Source organism: Grammomys surdaster, unplaced genomic scaffold, assembly GCF_004785775.1.
Source record: "Grammomys surdaster isolate TR1022 unplaced genomic scaffold, NIH_TR_1.0 126036, whole genome shotgun sequence".
NCBI lineage: Eukaryota > Metazoa > Chordata > Mammalia > Rodentia > Muridae > Grammomys > Grammomys surdaster.
In genome coordinates, this window is record NW_021620849.1 from 1,785,513 (window position 1) to 1,800,197 (window position 14,685).

The 14,685-nt window shown below is 45.2% G+C and overlaps 1 protein-coding gene across 1 annotated transcript in view; it reads left to right on the forward strand.

Annotated features, from left to right (window-relative positions):
* The window catches only part of Fanci (FA complementation group I), a 60,984-nt gene that overhangs the window by 45,206 nt on the left and 1,093 nt on the right, over positions 1-14,685 (forward strand). Inside the window, exons 25-37 of the mRNA XM_028754774.1 lie at positions 1,568-1,734; positions 3,686-3,762; positions 4,631-4,747; positions 8,462-8,513; positions 8,657-8,784; positions 8,867-8,935; positions 9,103-9,211; positions 9,368-9,555; positions 10,199-10,252; positions 10,332-10,391; positions 13,628-13,690; positions 14,227-14,322; positions 14,492-14,599. Coding sequence (XP_028610607.1) covers positions 1,568-1,734; positions 3,686-3,762; positions 4,631-4,747; positions 8,462-8,513; positions 8,657-8,784; positions 8,867-8,935; positions 9,103-9,211; positions 9,368-9,555; positions 10,199-10,252; positions 10,332-10,391; positions 13,628-13,690; positions 14,227-14,322; positions 14,492-14,599 — 1,288 coding nt within the window. The remainder of the gene's footprint in view (positions 1-1,567; positions 1,735-3,685; positions 3,763-4,630; positions 4,748-8,461; positions 8,514-8,656; positions 8,785-8,866; positions 8,936-9,102; positions 9,212-9,367; positions 9,556-10,198; positions 10,253-10,331; positions 10,392-13,627; positions 13,691-14,226; positions 14,323-14,491; positions 14,600-14,685) is intronic.

Sequence of the window (14,685 nt, forward strand, 5' to 3'; positions counted from 1 at the left end):
TATAATATTTAAAACAAATAAATCTTTTTAAAGGGGTGTAGGAGGGACTCAGCGGTCTAAAGGTATATGCTGTTCTTACAGAGAACCTAAGTTCAGATCCCAGTATCCACATTAAGCAGCTGTCCCCTGTTCTACTCAAAGAGGAGAAAACAAATGGTTACAATGTTAACAACATCAAACTGTATGAGAGAAAAAATACACTTAAAATCCACTGACACCCAGTCACTCATGTCACCACAGACCACAGACCAGCAAGCTGCAAAACTAATGTAGGATGTGCTACAGAGTTAAAAATTATTTAGGACAAATATAAAGTAGTAAGTGATTGAGGGAAAAGGCAAAGGAGAGGGGGAAATAGAGAAGGAAGGTTAAATAAGTAAAAGAATGAGAGGTAAGAGACTTAGAAAGGAATTATGGAAAAGGTAGGGGTGAATAATAAAAATCATGAATAATAAAAATGATTTCTCAGTAATCCAAAAATAAGATGAGGTAAACCTAAGAAAGAGAATAAATACATAAAAGGGTGGGCTTTGGTTTGTCTGTTTGTTTTAAAGGCACACACACACAAAAGGGAGGGAGACACCTAGTCAAAGGGAAAGGGTCAGGAAAAGAAAAAAACATTACCCAATAGTGAAGAATATGTATAAAGAATAGTAACTGTGTGAAGGGAGAAGTAAAGTAAAAAGATGGGCCAGTAAGATGGCAGCCATCATGAGCCCTGGCTCCTGCACAGGGCTGGGGTGTGGTTCCCAGCAACTGCCTGCTGACTCTAGTTCCAGGGGACACAGTGCCCTTTCTGTCCTTCTTGGCATTCAACTAGTACACTAGTATATACTCCCTATGCACACATTGCATGGTTTTGTTTTTTTAATTTTAAAGAAAAGGGTGCATGAACAGACTTTTATGTCCCTACAGTAGATTGAATACTCCTTAACTGTGGAAACAGAGTAGGGGCTGAGGATGCAGCTCAGTTCAGAAAGCTGGTAGAGCAGCCTGAGGCCCTGGGTTAATCTCCAGCAGCGTGTAAAGCCGGGTGTGTGGGCACAAGCCTGTAATCCCAGCATCAGAGGGTCAGAGGTTCAAACTTATTCTCAGCCACACAGCAAGCGCAAGACAAGCCTGGCTGGGGCTGGCTCTGAGGGTAAGGCAGCTCTTCCAGACCATCCGGCTCTATGCCCAGCACCCACACAGTGGCTCAAGACTGACTGTAACTCAGTCCTGGGAATCCATCACCTTCTTCTGCAGGCCTTGCACACACATGGTCCACAGACATGCAGGCTAGCAAAGCATTCATACACATAAAAGGAAAAAAAGTTTTAGAGAGACAGGCCTGGGTAGTGAGACCCCATTTAACATAAATCAAAGGGACACACACCATCTACTGATGTTTGCAGCAAGAGGTACATCTGACAGACATGCTGGACCATGGAGCTCCGGCCTTACACGTGCAGTTACATACAGTAAGTTATAAAGCACATATGGGAACAGAAATGAGACCAATGATTCTTGTAAATCAAAGGAGGAGATTGACTACTGAGGATGACCAAACAACTTTCCCACACTCTAGGGTCTTGCTGTGGAGATACACATCAATTCCTACATCTGTGGAGGAGTCGGGGAAGAAAGAGAAGGGAAAGAGCATCTCGCTGCTGTGCTTGGAGGGTTTGCAGAAGACATTCAGTGCTGTACAGCAGTTCTATCAGCCCAAGGTCCAGCAGTTTCTCCGGTCTCTGGGTAGGCATCACAATGTCACAAATGGCTGGCTCTGGGTTTCTCTGTAGCCAGACCTTTTGAATCTGTTTGTTCACCTAGCAGAGGACCCCTGAGAGGAGCCCTCATGCTGCTGAGTGACATCTGGTGAGTTCCGGATTAGTGCCTACTGCATTGCATTTAAGCACAGATAGTGACTGGAGGAGGAGCACAGCATTAAGAACCTGACACTCAAAGCCAGACAAGGTGGCACATGCCTTCAGCCCAGCTCTTGGGAGTCAGGCAGGCAGATCTCTGTGAGTGTGAGGCCAGCCTGGTCTACAGAGTGAGTTCTAGGATGGCCAGGACTACGTAACAAGGAGACTCTATCTCAACCTCTGCTAACGCCTCAAGGAAAGAAAGTGTAATTTAGAAAAACATGACTTTCTAAAATTTTAGCTGTCCTCAAATTTGGTGCCTTAGACCTGTAATTTCCATACTTGGGAAACTGAGTCAGGATTACATGTTCAAGACCAGACTTGGCACATAGTAAGCACCTGAGCTATGAGACCTTGTCTCAATATAATATTAAGTATTAGTTGAGATATGGTGATACATACGTATAAACCTGGCATTCAAGGGGAAAAGGCAGGAAGAGTGCCACAAATTTGAGGCCAAACTGTTCTTCATAGCAGTTTCTAAAGTGTTGAAGGCTACAAAGTGAGATCCTACCCCCCCAAAACATTTTTTTAATTATTGGATATTAGCCCAGAACCTTGAAATGCCCAAGATTCAACTCACAGGCCACATGAAGCTCATGAAGGAGGAAGACCAAGTGGGGGTGATTCGGTCCTTCTTAGAAGAAGCAACAAAATACTCAAGGGAGCAAATATGGAGACAAAGTGAGGGACAGAAACTGAAGGAGGGGCCATCTGAAGACCATTCCACCTGAGTATCCATCCCATGTGCAGTCACCAAAGGTAGATGCTGATGTGGAAGTCAGGAAGTGCATGCTGATAAGAGCCTGATATAGATGTCTCCTCAGAGGTCTTCAAGAGTTTGACATATTCAGAGGCAGATGCTCACAGCTAGCCATTGAACTGATCATGGGGTTCCCAATGGAGGAGTTAGAGTGAGGACTGAAGGAGCTGAAAGGGTTTGTGGTCCCATGAGGAGAGCAACAATACCAACCAACCACAGCTCCCAGGGTCTAAAACCACCAGCCTGGGAGCACTTAGGGAGGGATCCATGGCTTCAGCTGTATATGTAAGAGCGGAGGGCCCTGCTGGACATAGGTGGAAGAAGAGATCCTTGACCTCATGAAGGCTGGATGCCCCAGGGGGTGGGAATTTGAGGGTAGGGAGGTGGGAGTGGTGGGGTAGGTAGGGGTTACATCCACAGAGAAGAAGGAGGAGGTGTGAGGGGATAGGGGGTTCCTGGGTGGGTGGGGGATGGGGTAAGGAGATAAGATATGAAATGTAAATAAAACATCCAATAAAAAAATAAAAATTAAAAAAAAAACAAAAACATGCCCAAACCTGAGAGATGGTTCAGTAGTTAAGAGCACTGGCTGCTTTTCCAGAGGACCTGGACTTGATTCCCAGCACACTCATGATGACTCACAGCCATTTGCAATTCCAGTTCCAAGGGGGATATGACGCCCCCTACAGTTACATGGGCACCCCATGCGTGTGCACAGACATACAGACAGGCTAAAGACCCATACACATAAATAAAAATAAAGGGAAAAATATTTAAGTAACAAGAGGACTTAAGACTAGCTTGGTAGTAGTGCTTGCCTGGCACCCACAAGCACCTAGGTTCACACCCTAGTACCAACATATGTGGGTGTGGGTGTGGGAGTGGGTGAGTGTTGGGGGTACACAGGAAGTTCCAGGCTAGTTGGGTTATTTAGTCTGACCTTGTCTCAAAGAAAGCAGAACAACAAAATAAACCAAGTAAATTTGAAAGAAGATAGGATTGTTTCCATTTCCAGATGTCATGGGCACAGAAGAAGAAGAAGCAGGTGTCACTGTCACTCAGAGGGCCTCATTCCAGATCCGGCAGTTTCAGGTGAGAGGCCTTGGGAGGTGGCTGTGTTAAACTCTGGGAAAGCGCAGAGAGGAGTCAGACAGGAAGTTCCAGCAGCTTTCAGAGTGAAAGGTGGTATGTTTGGAAAGAGCCTACTGAGGATCCAGCAAGCAGAACTTGTGGCCCACAAGGATCATTCATTGTTCAAGGTGACAAGAAAGAAGAGGAAGCCAGTTCTCCTTTTGGCTTTGATCGTATGGTATAATTTGGGTATAACTTGTCTAATGCAGGGACTGGAAAAGTGAAGCCACTAGGTTTCTCATCAGTAATTGTGAGAGTATTGGTGTGTTCCATTTATAAGACTTCTTTAACCAGTAGTGGTTAACATTCCTAACATGCCATAGCAGGAACAGAAAGGCAAAACCTTCCTATAGGAAGCTCCACTGTAGTCAGGAAGACTGCCAGACGGATGCCCAAATCAAATTGGTTCCCTTATGGGGCACAGGTGTCAGGGGAGCTGAGTTTGGGGCCTGGCTAACCCTGAGGTCATGGCTAACCTTGAGATCACTGGCTAACCCTGAAATCACTGGCTAGCCCTGAGATCACTGGCTAAGCTCCAGCTCCAAGATGAGACCCACCGGGAACTGCAGCTTGCTCCTCGTGTATTGTAGGGAGTGAGATGAGAAGCCACTCTAGTTTTCAAGAGAATTCTCCAGCTTATTGTTGAAACAGAAAACTGCTGTTCAATCCAGGGTGTTTTTTGTTTTTTGTTTTTTGTTTTCTCATTTTATCCTCTTGGAATAGCATAGCTCTGAATTTGTTCTGTCTCAGCCATGAGGCTTTCTGGCTAGATGTCTCTTCCCTGATACAAACATGTCTACCCATCTATGTACATCCATTCCTTTCACAGAGATCCTTGTTGAATCTGCTTAGCAGTGAAGAGGAAGATTTTAATAGTAAAGAGGCCCTCCTGCTCATCTCGGTTCTCTCCACCTTGTCCAAGTTGCTGGAGCCCACTTCTCCTCAGGTAATAACACAACCTGTTTAGTCCTATTCTGCATGCCTCAGAAGACAAGAATTGCTTCATCATAAAAGCATACATCTAGGGCTGGGGATGTAGCTAGTTGGTAGGACCCTGGCTTACCATGTACCAGGCCCCATGTTTCATCCCAGCACCACATACATCAGTCTGGTGTGTTGGCGCATGCCTGTGGTCCAAAGGAGGGCCAGAAGCTTGGGGTTGTTGTCGGCTATCTAACAAGCTTGAGGCCAGCATTTTCAAAAATTCAAACAAAAGAATCTATCTAGATAACCTTTTGAAGGAGCTGTAGGGTGTGTCTTTTCCTATGTTGACCAGTCTGCCCTTGACTTCACAGAAATCTGACTGCCTCTGCTTCGAGTGCTGGCTACTCAGGCACCACTACCACTACTGTCTGGCCTGCGTGACCTATATAGTGTTTCTGGCAGAGCATACGCAGCCCCATAAGGTCACGAGCATACTGGTTTTATTCATTTGGCCAACTGTAAATGCTGTTTCTATCAGACCGGTCTTGCTTTGGTGCTCTCAGCCTTCTTCCGTGTGTTTCTTGATGTTTTTGCCGTTTCTGAAATGACACCTTTAATCATAAAGGTAGCTGGAGTTCACCAATTGGATGTCGTGGGGGGAAAGTGAAGTTTGAGGAGAATTTAACAGGTGATAAGTCAGCGAATGTGAGCACAATCCCAAAGTAGAAATACCCTCAGAGATGGGCTCTGTGTATGTATGTGTAGGCATGTGTACATAGTCTTAGATTACTATATGAGCGCTCATGCATAAAAAGAACCAGAGAAGGGCCATTCTGCCGGGTCTGTTCAGTTCAACAGTAGTATCTCCATAGGATGGTAAAGGATACCGGAGGAGCTAGCACTCCTTCCGTAGCTCCTCATGTCCTGTTGAAGCCCTAGGGAGGCAAGGCTCCTCGTGTGGCCTCCAGGAACTGCTACTCTCTGAGAGACTGTCATCTGTGGTGGTAGGATGTTTGAGCATTGGAGGACAGATCCTAATGTCCTGAGCCCAGGTTAGCCTAGGAGAAGTTCCCTTTCCATTCCATCCCAACTATGGTTCACTCAAACTGAAACAGCTTCATCCATTCACACTGCTACTTTTGCTAGGGAGAGACAGAGACAGACAGAGAGACAGAGAGAGAACTGGAGAAGAAACAGAATTATGTGGTTGGGGAGTTTGAGGGGAAAAATTGATGAGTTTTGGAAAGGCTAAATGAAAACTAGTTCATCTGCTGTTCACCACTACCCTTCCCATTTAACTTCAGAGTATGTCTTTAATTTTTTGTTTTTTGAGAGAGGGTGTCATGTAGTCCAATCTGGCTTTGAATTCACTATGTAGCTAAGGGTAACCATGCCACTTAGTTGTTAACTTGGGACAGACTAGAGTCATCTGGAAAGAAGGGAACTTAAGTGAGAGCAAGCCTCCATCAGGTTCCTTGTGGGCAGGTCTGCGGGGCATTTTTTCTTGGTTAATGATTGATGTGTGTGAGCCCCAGCCCACTATAGGTGGTGCTGCCCCTGGGCAGGTCGTCCTGGGCTCCGTAAGAAAGCAGCCTGAGCAAAGCCATGGGGAGCAAGCCAGTGAGCAGCAGCCCTCCATGGTCTTTGCTTCAGTTTCTGCCTCAGTGATGGACCTTGAACTCTTAGATGAGAGAGAGGGAGAGGGAGAGGGAGAGGGAGAGGGAGAGGGAGAGGGAGAGGGAGAGAGAGAGAGAGAGAGAGAGAGAGAGAGAAAAGAAAAAAAGGACTTTCCTTCTCAGGCAGAATGGTTTCTACAGCAGTAGAAACCATCACAGGACCTATAGCCTTAGGTGTCTGACACTCCTGTCTCCCAAGCATGTAAGTCATACGCACTCCTCAGCCGACCTCCATCCCTAGCTCCTGTCAGACTTGCTTTTGTAGTATTACTGATGTCTGCGGTCACTAGGCTCCCCTACTCATCTCCTCCATGTGCTTTTCTTTTTCTTTTTCTTAATTTTTTCCCTTCTACCTCTCGCTCTGGTCCAGAGGTTGGTTTGTTTGTTATATGTAAGTACACTGTAGCTGTCTTCAGAAACCCCATAACAGGGCATCAGATCTTATTATGGATGGTTGTGAGCCACCATGTGGTTGCTGGGATCTGAACTCATGACCTCCGGAAGAGAAGTCAGTGCTCTTAACCGCTGAGCCATCTCACCAGCCCCATGTGCTTTTCTTTCTTTTTTTTTTGGTTTTGGTTTTGGTTTTGGTTTTGGTTTTTGGTTTTTCAAGACAGGGTTTCTCTGTGTAGCCCTGGCTGTCCTGGAACTCACTCTGTAGACCAGGCTGGCCTCAAACTCAGAAATCTGCCTGCCTCTGCCTCCCAAGTGCTGGGATTAAAGGCGTGTGCCGCCACCACCCGGCTCTCATGTGCTTTTCTTAAATAAGGAAACATCTAATCCTGTCTGGCTTTTCCAAGAGTTTTCTGTGGAAGCAAATACAAATAAAGATTCTTGCCCCAGCCCCGCCACTGTCACCACAGAGTGCTTCTGTGTCCTAGTCACATCGTTGACATGGAGTTCTGGATATCTTTAGTAGAAGTTCATGAAGACCATCAGTTACTGACTGACTGGCCTTTTAGCTATTGACCTCATAACTGACCACCTTCCCTCCAACAAACCAAAACTAAATCTTCAGTCGTCCATACCTGTGTGTGTGTGGGGGGGGGGTGTATGGGGGCGTGTACGCATATGTGTGTGTGCATGTACGTGTGTGAATGTGAGTGTTCTCTGCTATGTCCTTATGGCCAGGATCTTTTTCCATTCCTCTCTGTTAACCAGTGGCCTTTAAAATATCTGAAGTACAAAAAACAAAAAAAAAAAAACAAAAAAACGCCGGGCGGTGGTGGCGCACGCCTTTAATCCCAGCACTTGGGAGGCAGAGGCAGGCGGATTTCTGAGTTCGAGGCCAGCCTCGTCTACAGAGTGAGTTCCAGGACAGCCAGAACTACACGGAGAAACCCTGTCTCGAAAAACAAAAAACAAAAAAAAAAAAAAAAATATCTGAAGTATCAGGACATAGGATATGTAGCCCCAGCCCACCATGGTGGCAGCAGAGGAAGCCCAGAGATGAGAACTCAAATCCAGATGTCAGTACATGGAGTCCTTAATGACACAGGCAATGGACATTCAGCCATGTGCTGCGAGAAGTGCCAGTACTTCTCACTGTTTGGACTCATTTTTATGCTATTAAAGAACCAATCAAGTCCAGGCTCAGATTTTGGAAGGTGATTTGTTTAGGCCTAGAAAGGTTTAAGAATCTTCTTTTTTTTTTTTTTTTTTTAAATGCAAGCTCCATTTTTTTTAAAGATGTATTTATTTATTACATATGAATATACTGTAGCTATCTTCAGACACATCAGAAGAGGGCATCAGATCTCATTACAAATGGTTGTGAGCCATCATGTGGTTGCTGGGATTTGAACTCAGGACCTCTGGAAGTGCAGTCAGTGCTCTTAACCACTGAGCCATCTCTCCAGCCCCCAAGAATCTTCTGTTCTGACAAAACATTTTCCTTTTTTTAAAAAAACAGTCTGACTTTGTGACCCTGGCTGGCTTAGAACCTACCATGTAGATCAGGCTAGCCTCCTACCTACTCACAAAGATCTGCCTGTTTCTGCCTCCCAACTGCCACTATACCCAGTACTTTTTTCTTTAACGACTGAAAATCTTTTGTTTAGTTTGTGCAGATGTTATCCTGGACGTCTAAGATTTGCAAGGAATACAGCCGGGGTGAGTTTTCTGAAGGCTTTATATACAGAATTGCCATCACCAATCTGTTAGCGGGGATTCCCTTTACACCGTCACTAGCGTGACCAATCTGCAAAAGCCACTAACATTAAGTGTATCAAACTTCCGTTCCTTCCCACTCCTAGAGGATGCCTCATTTTGCAAGAGTTTGATGAACCTGTTCTTCAGCCTGCATGTCTTATACAAGAGTCCTGTCACTCTGCTTCGCGACTTGTCCCAGGATATCCACGGACAGCTGGGAGATATAGATCAAGTATAATGTGGCATCCCATGTGAGGAGTGGGGTCAAGGAAATGGCCTACCAGTCTTAGGTCTTATCTCCCTTTCCTTTCCAGGACGTAGAGATTGAAAAGACAGACCACTTTGCTATGGTGAATTTGAGAACGGCTGCCCCCACTGTCTGTGTAAGTTTTGAATGTAGTTCACAGGAAATAGCCCTTGCCCTTCCTTCCATCCATTTCCGTCTGAGGAGCTGTTATAGTGGCTTCTGTCCTCAGGCCTGTAAGGTCCCTGTGGAAGTGATGCTGCCCCAGCAATGTGGGCCATTCCACACATTCTTCTCTTTTCACAGTTACTTGTTCTGGGTCAGGCTGAGAAAGTTCTAGAAGAAGTGGACTGGTTAATCACCAAGATCAAGGGCTCAGTGAACCAAGAAACTCTGTCAGATGAAATGACTCCAGGTGGGGATTGTAAGGCCAGCAAAGCCCCCTAAAATCACAGCGGGAACTGTGTGTAAAGGCAGAGCCCTGAGCCAGCCTTCCTGGGTGGTTTGTTTTCATTCTCTCACTGTTAACTACAAAATAAGACTGACGTGCGTCAGTTCCATTTCTCTTCAGAAGATGCCTCTTCTCAAGCTGTTCCACCCAACCTTGTCACTGAGAAAGCCATCATCATGCAACTGGGAACACTGGTTACATTCTTCCATGAGCTAGTGCAGACAGCCCTACCATCGGGCAGCTGCGTGGACGCTTTGTTAAAGGACCTGTCCAAAATATACAACACTCTAACAGCATTCGTCAAATATGTAAGTTTCTTGGGAGACGCAGAGTGCCTCTGAACGCAGCTCTTGCCACGTTGTCATCGTCAGTGTCATTTTCATTTGATCAGTACTTAGTAGTGTTCTCCACAGGCTGGGGGGAAAATACTTGTTGGCATTGCCTAAGTGAGCTTTGCCTGGCTCTGATGGAGAATGAAAAACTCTTGTTACACACACCCATTTCAGGTCCTCAGTGAATTCAGAGACTGACAGGAACAGGTAATGTATGCACATAAAGCTGTAAGCAATCTAGACTAGTACTTAGGCAACACAGGCAGTGTGTGGTCATCTCTGGAATGTGCATCTCCAGTTGCCTGCTGTGGCTGCTAAGCTACTGTGGTGTACCGGGAGCCTGTCCTGTTTACTGGTATCTTAAAAGGATAAATGGCACTTGAGGATAGATTTATCTCCTAGATACAAGGACTCTGTCTGAAGGAGCCTTAAAGCAGTGAGCTGGTCAAGTCAGACGCAAACCTGTTGTTGCCTCTTGTCTTGGAAGCTGGTGTGCTCGGAGGAGAGGGAACAGGAAGCTTTGTGTCTTGCCTTTGCTATGAGTGTTCCTTTTCCTCTGTAGTAAGAGCACTGAGACATACTCCATGGCTGATGAATAAACCTAGGAATTTTTTGTTAGTATCTCCAGGTATGTCAGAGCTCCAGAGGAATTCCAAACACTGTGGAAAAGCTGGTAAGTTGAGATCAGCCTCTGGAAGGATGGGGAATGTTTATTGCTACAGTTACACTCATTTCTTTCTCCTTTGCTACAGGTGAAGCTGTCGGGCTCACATCTGACCCCTGTGTGTTACTCTTTCATTTCTTATGTACAAGTAAGTGATTTGGAGACAGTACCAAATAGTCTTGAAGAAAGGGATTAATGGAGGGGTGGAGAGATGAGTTAGTGGGACCCAAGTTCGGTTCCCAGCACCCACATCAGGTGGCTCACAATGTCTCGGAACTCCAGCTCCGAGAGATCTAACACTTCTGATTCTGACTTCTTTGGGAGAAAGAATATGATAATATTTAAAATAATAAAAATCAATCTCTAAAAAAGTAAAAGTCTGGGAGGTGGTGGCATAGGCCTTTAATCTCAGCACTTAGGAGGCAGAAGCAGGTGAATCTGTGAGTTCAAGGCTAGCCTGGTCTACAGAGTGAGTTCCGGGACAGCCAGGGCTACACAAAGAATCTCACAAAAACCAGTAATAAGGGGCTATGCCTGACTACATAGGGGTTGATGTCAAAAGTATCCCCTCTCCAGGAAAAAGACATCGGGATGGGTATGGCCCTCATACCTCACTGGACGACAACAGGGGGACCAGAGCCATTACAAGGTCCCCTTCAATTACTGGAGGTCAGCCCTCTATCCCTGCCTTCACAAGATTAGAATCACCACAGCCCTTCTATACTTAGAGAAGGGAGGAGATGTCAGGGGCAGCCCTGCTTATACACTGAAGGCCTAAAATCAGCCATAGGCCTAAAGTCAGCAATAGGCCTGTCTGTCATACACGTATGCTAACACCAAGTCTTGGGTCTCTGTGGAAAAACATTGAGACAGATGGCTATAAGCTATTATAAACAGGCAGCTTTTGTGGAAATTTACCAGCCTGAGTAGTCATAGACGTTGTAAATAGGTAGCCTTGGCAGATAATACCAACTTAGATAAGGACAAGTGAATCATAGGCAGAGTCGTAGTGACCTGTCCCGTGAACCTTCACCCAGCCGATACCCTGTTCTGAAAGATATCTGTATTCCCCCTGAACACCCACGCTCCAGTGTCATCCCCTTCCCCATGTCCTGCCTTTTTGTGTTTATAACCCCTGTGTGAATAAGTAAAAATTACGATTTTTAAATAAATAAATAAATAAAGTCAGCACTCTACAGATGAAAAACATATATATATATGATCAAAAAAAGAAAAAGGGGCTATGTTGCATGTTCCAGGAGCTGCTTGGGCACATGGTGTATATAAAGTCTACATGTCATAAGCCAGAGGTGCCCATCTGAACAAACCAAGACTTGAGAGCTATTGCTGCAAAAAAACTCATTGACCAAACACCATGACCAAAAAGCAAGCTGAGGAAAGGGTTTATTTGGCTTACACATCCAGATCATAGTCCTTCATTGGAAGAAGTTAGGACAGGAGCTCAAACAGGGCAGGAACCTGGAGGCAGAAGCTGACGCAGAGGCCCTGGAGGTGAGGTGCTCACTGGCTTGCTTCCCATGGCTTACTCAGCCTACTTTCTTATAGAACCCATAACTACCAGCGTAGGTGTAGCACCACCCACAATAGGCTAGGCTGTCCATCAGTAACTAAAGAAAATGGCTCTGGTTTGTGTGTCAAGTTGACTAAGACTAGCCGGCACAACAGTGAAGCCACTTCTAGAGATAGGCATTTCATATACTTGTATTTGGAGTAGAAGAACAAGGCAGCCTTTTCTGAACAAGGTTCATTTCTGGGTGCCTGCAAGTCCAAGCACTGGGCCTCTCTTTAGTGTAACAGCATCTGACTCTGTGTGTGTGTGTGTGTGTGTGTGTGTGTGTGTGTGTGTGTGTGTGTGTGTGGTGGGGGATGTTAAGGTGCCAGAGGTGTGAATGCAGCAGCACTTCCAAGGGTGGAGGGCATGGGCTTGTTAGAAAATGATGTAATGTATAGATCCTCAGAGATTGCAAATCCAAGTGTTTGCCTGCATGTGTGGTGTGGCCTAGGCTAACTTTATATCTGCTTTTATCTGCCTGGGGATTACAGGAGTGCACTGTCACATCCAGCTCATTACCCTACTCCTTCTCTCTTAAATGCTTGCAGACATGCTCTCTCACACTTCAAACTGTGTACATTCCCATGTGGATTCCATTCTTTCAGTCTGCTGTTTCTGTAGGATATATCCCTCCATTCCTGAGGTTTGGGTTCCTCCCATCTTTTCAGTTTCCTTTTTGAGCAGTCTTCTGTATAGTGGAGGTCAAGCTCTGGAATTATATGCTGTCATACCCATTGTAACTCTCGTCCTTTGAGACAGGGGTTCACTTTGTTGCTCTGGCTAGCCTATGTACTCCGAGGCTCTCTGTACAAACGGCATGTGTCACTACACTCAGCATATCACTTCTGTGTGTTTATATAGCCACACAGACTTCATAAAGCATCCTGTGGAGACTCAAGACAGCTGTCAGTCTTGAGCCTGTTTCAGTCAGCAGTTATTTCCAGTGCACAGGTTTGCTTATGGATTCTCAACAGGGTGCCACCTCGGCTACAAACCTGAGAAGATAGGTCATATCCCACATGGTCGGGTGAAATCCCTTCCTCCCTCCCTTCCTAATATAGGGCCTTACCCTCTATCTCATTTTCCAGGATTTTAACTTCAGACCAGCACCTCTGAAATCTTTTAGAACATGAGGATCAACCTGCCTATCTGCAGTATAGCTTCACTAGTATAGTTTCTCTGCTTTTAGAAGTTTTCTTGCCCCTGCTTCTTTGCTGGAAAGCTAAAAAGGAGGCCTCCCTTTTGAGATGGTTTCCTGTTTCACTCAAACTTGGGTGGTTTTCCCCATCTCTTCTCACTTAGGTCTTGGTTTTTTCTTTTGCTGTTAGTATTTGCTGCTATTGTTTCAGACAGGGTTTTACAATGTAGCTCTCTCTGCCTGTCCTGGGTCAGTCCTGTTGCATGGACTGGCCTCTACCTCTTCTGTGCTGGGATTAAAGGTGTGCACCAATACCAGTTCTTCCTTTCTGTCTAGGAGCTTCACACCAGTTACAACTCAGGGACCCTTTACAACTTTCCAAGTGTAGGAACCATATTATGTATAAGATTACCTCTAAGACTGGCTGTAAACCTGCATAGCCTTACTCAGCTGCTCAGCAGTAAAATGCCTGTCCCTGTACCATCTTGACAGTGTCCATTTTAATTGTCTATCTGTATAGCAGCTTAATACAATAATGGTTATACTGATATGGTATTTCTAAGAACATACATATCCAAGGACTATATATAATGCAGCACAAGTTTTGTGCTTCCCAGACATAGCTTGAGGCCTAGAGGAGTCTAAGAATGAGACAATGTTTTTGTTTCTTTAGAATAAAAGCAGTAACAACCCAAAGTGCTCAGAAAAGGAGAAGGCTGCAGTTAGCACAACCATGGTAAGCTTCCTACCCTGCCATTCAGATCCATGGGTCTTATTGGACATTGAAAAATCAAGAGTGTAAAAGGTGCTCCATAAAGGACCTAAGAATTGGTGAGTGCAGGAAAGGGGGGAGAGTTACTATATCTAAGGAATATGGCTGTAACAATTCCTTTTAGGATACAGAAAGGCCTAGGCACAATATGGTCCTCACCACGTTGTTTCATAAAGGAAATAAAGCTAATCTCCAAAAAACCAGTCAGATAAGTTAACAATGTATGTCATACAGGAAAACACAAACAGTCTCAATTAAAAGTGGGGTGGTGGCGCTTATCTGAAGCCCAGGGATGAAGAGGAGGCCAGACTTGGGCAAACAGTATATAGTATCCTCATCTTAGGGACTAATCTTAGCAATGTAGATTTATTTGACTATCAGAAAAAAGAACTACAGCATGTACCAAAGTGGGTTTCTTCTAATGTAAGTTTGAGAGACACTACAAAAAACCTCAAAAGCCATTGAACCTGAGATGTCTTCTATCCTCCTTTCACTCTTAGGCCAGAGTTCTTCGTGAAACCAAGCCGATCCCTAACCTTGTCTTTGCCATTGAACAGTATGAGAAGTTTCTTATCCAGCTGTCTAAAAAGTCCAAGGTAAAAACATTCCTTATTACCATTCCTATTTACTGTTGGAAGGAGTCTAGCAAGCTCTGTGGCAGGCAGCACAGCTAGAGAAGGTCAAAGGCACACTTCAGGTTCTCACTGCAAGCACCTTGAGCTGTCCCCAAGTACATGCCTGTGCTTACAAGCCTGTCTGTCCCAGGTAAACCTGATGCAGCACATGAAGCTAAGTACTTCTCGGGACTTCAAGATCAAAGGGAATGTCCTAGACATGGTCCTTCGAGAGGATGGGGAAGACGAAAACGAAGAGGTTGGTGCCTACTTCTGCATGTTTTTGGTATATATTTCTAAGGAAAGCAGGAGACAGACCACCCTATCCTGGGATCATGTTTCTAT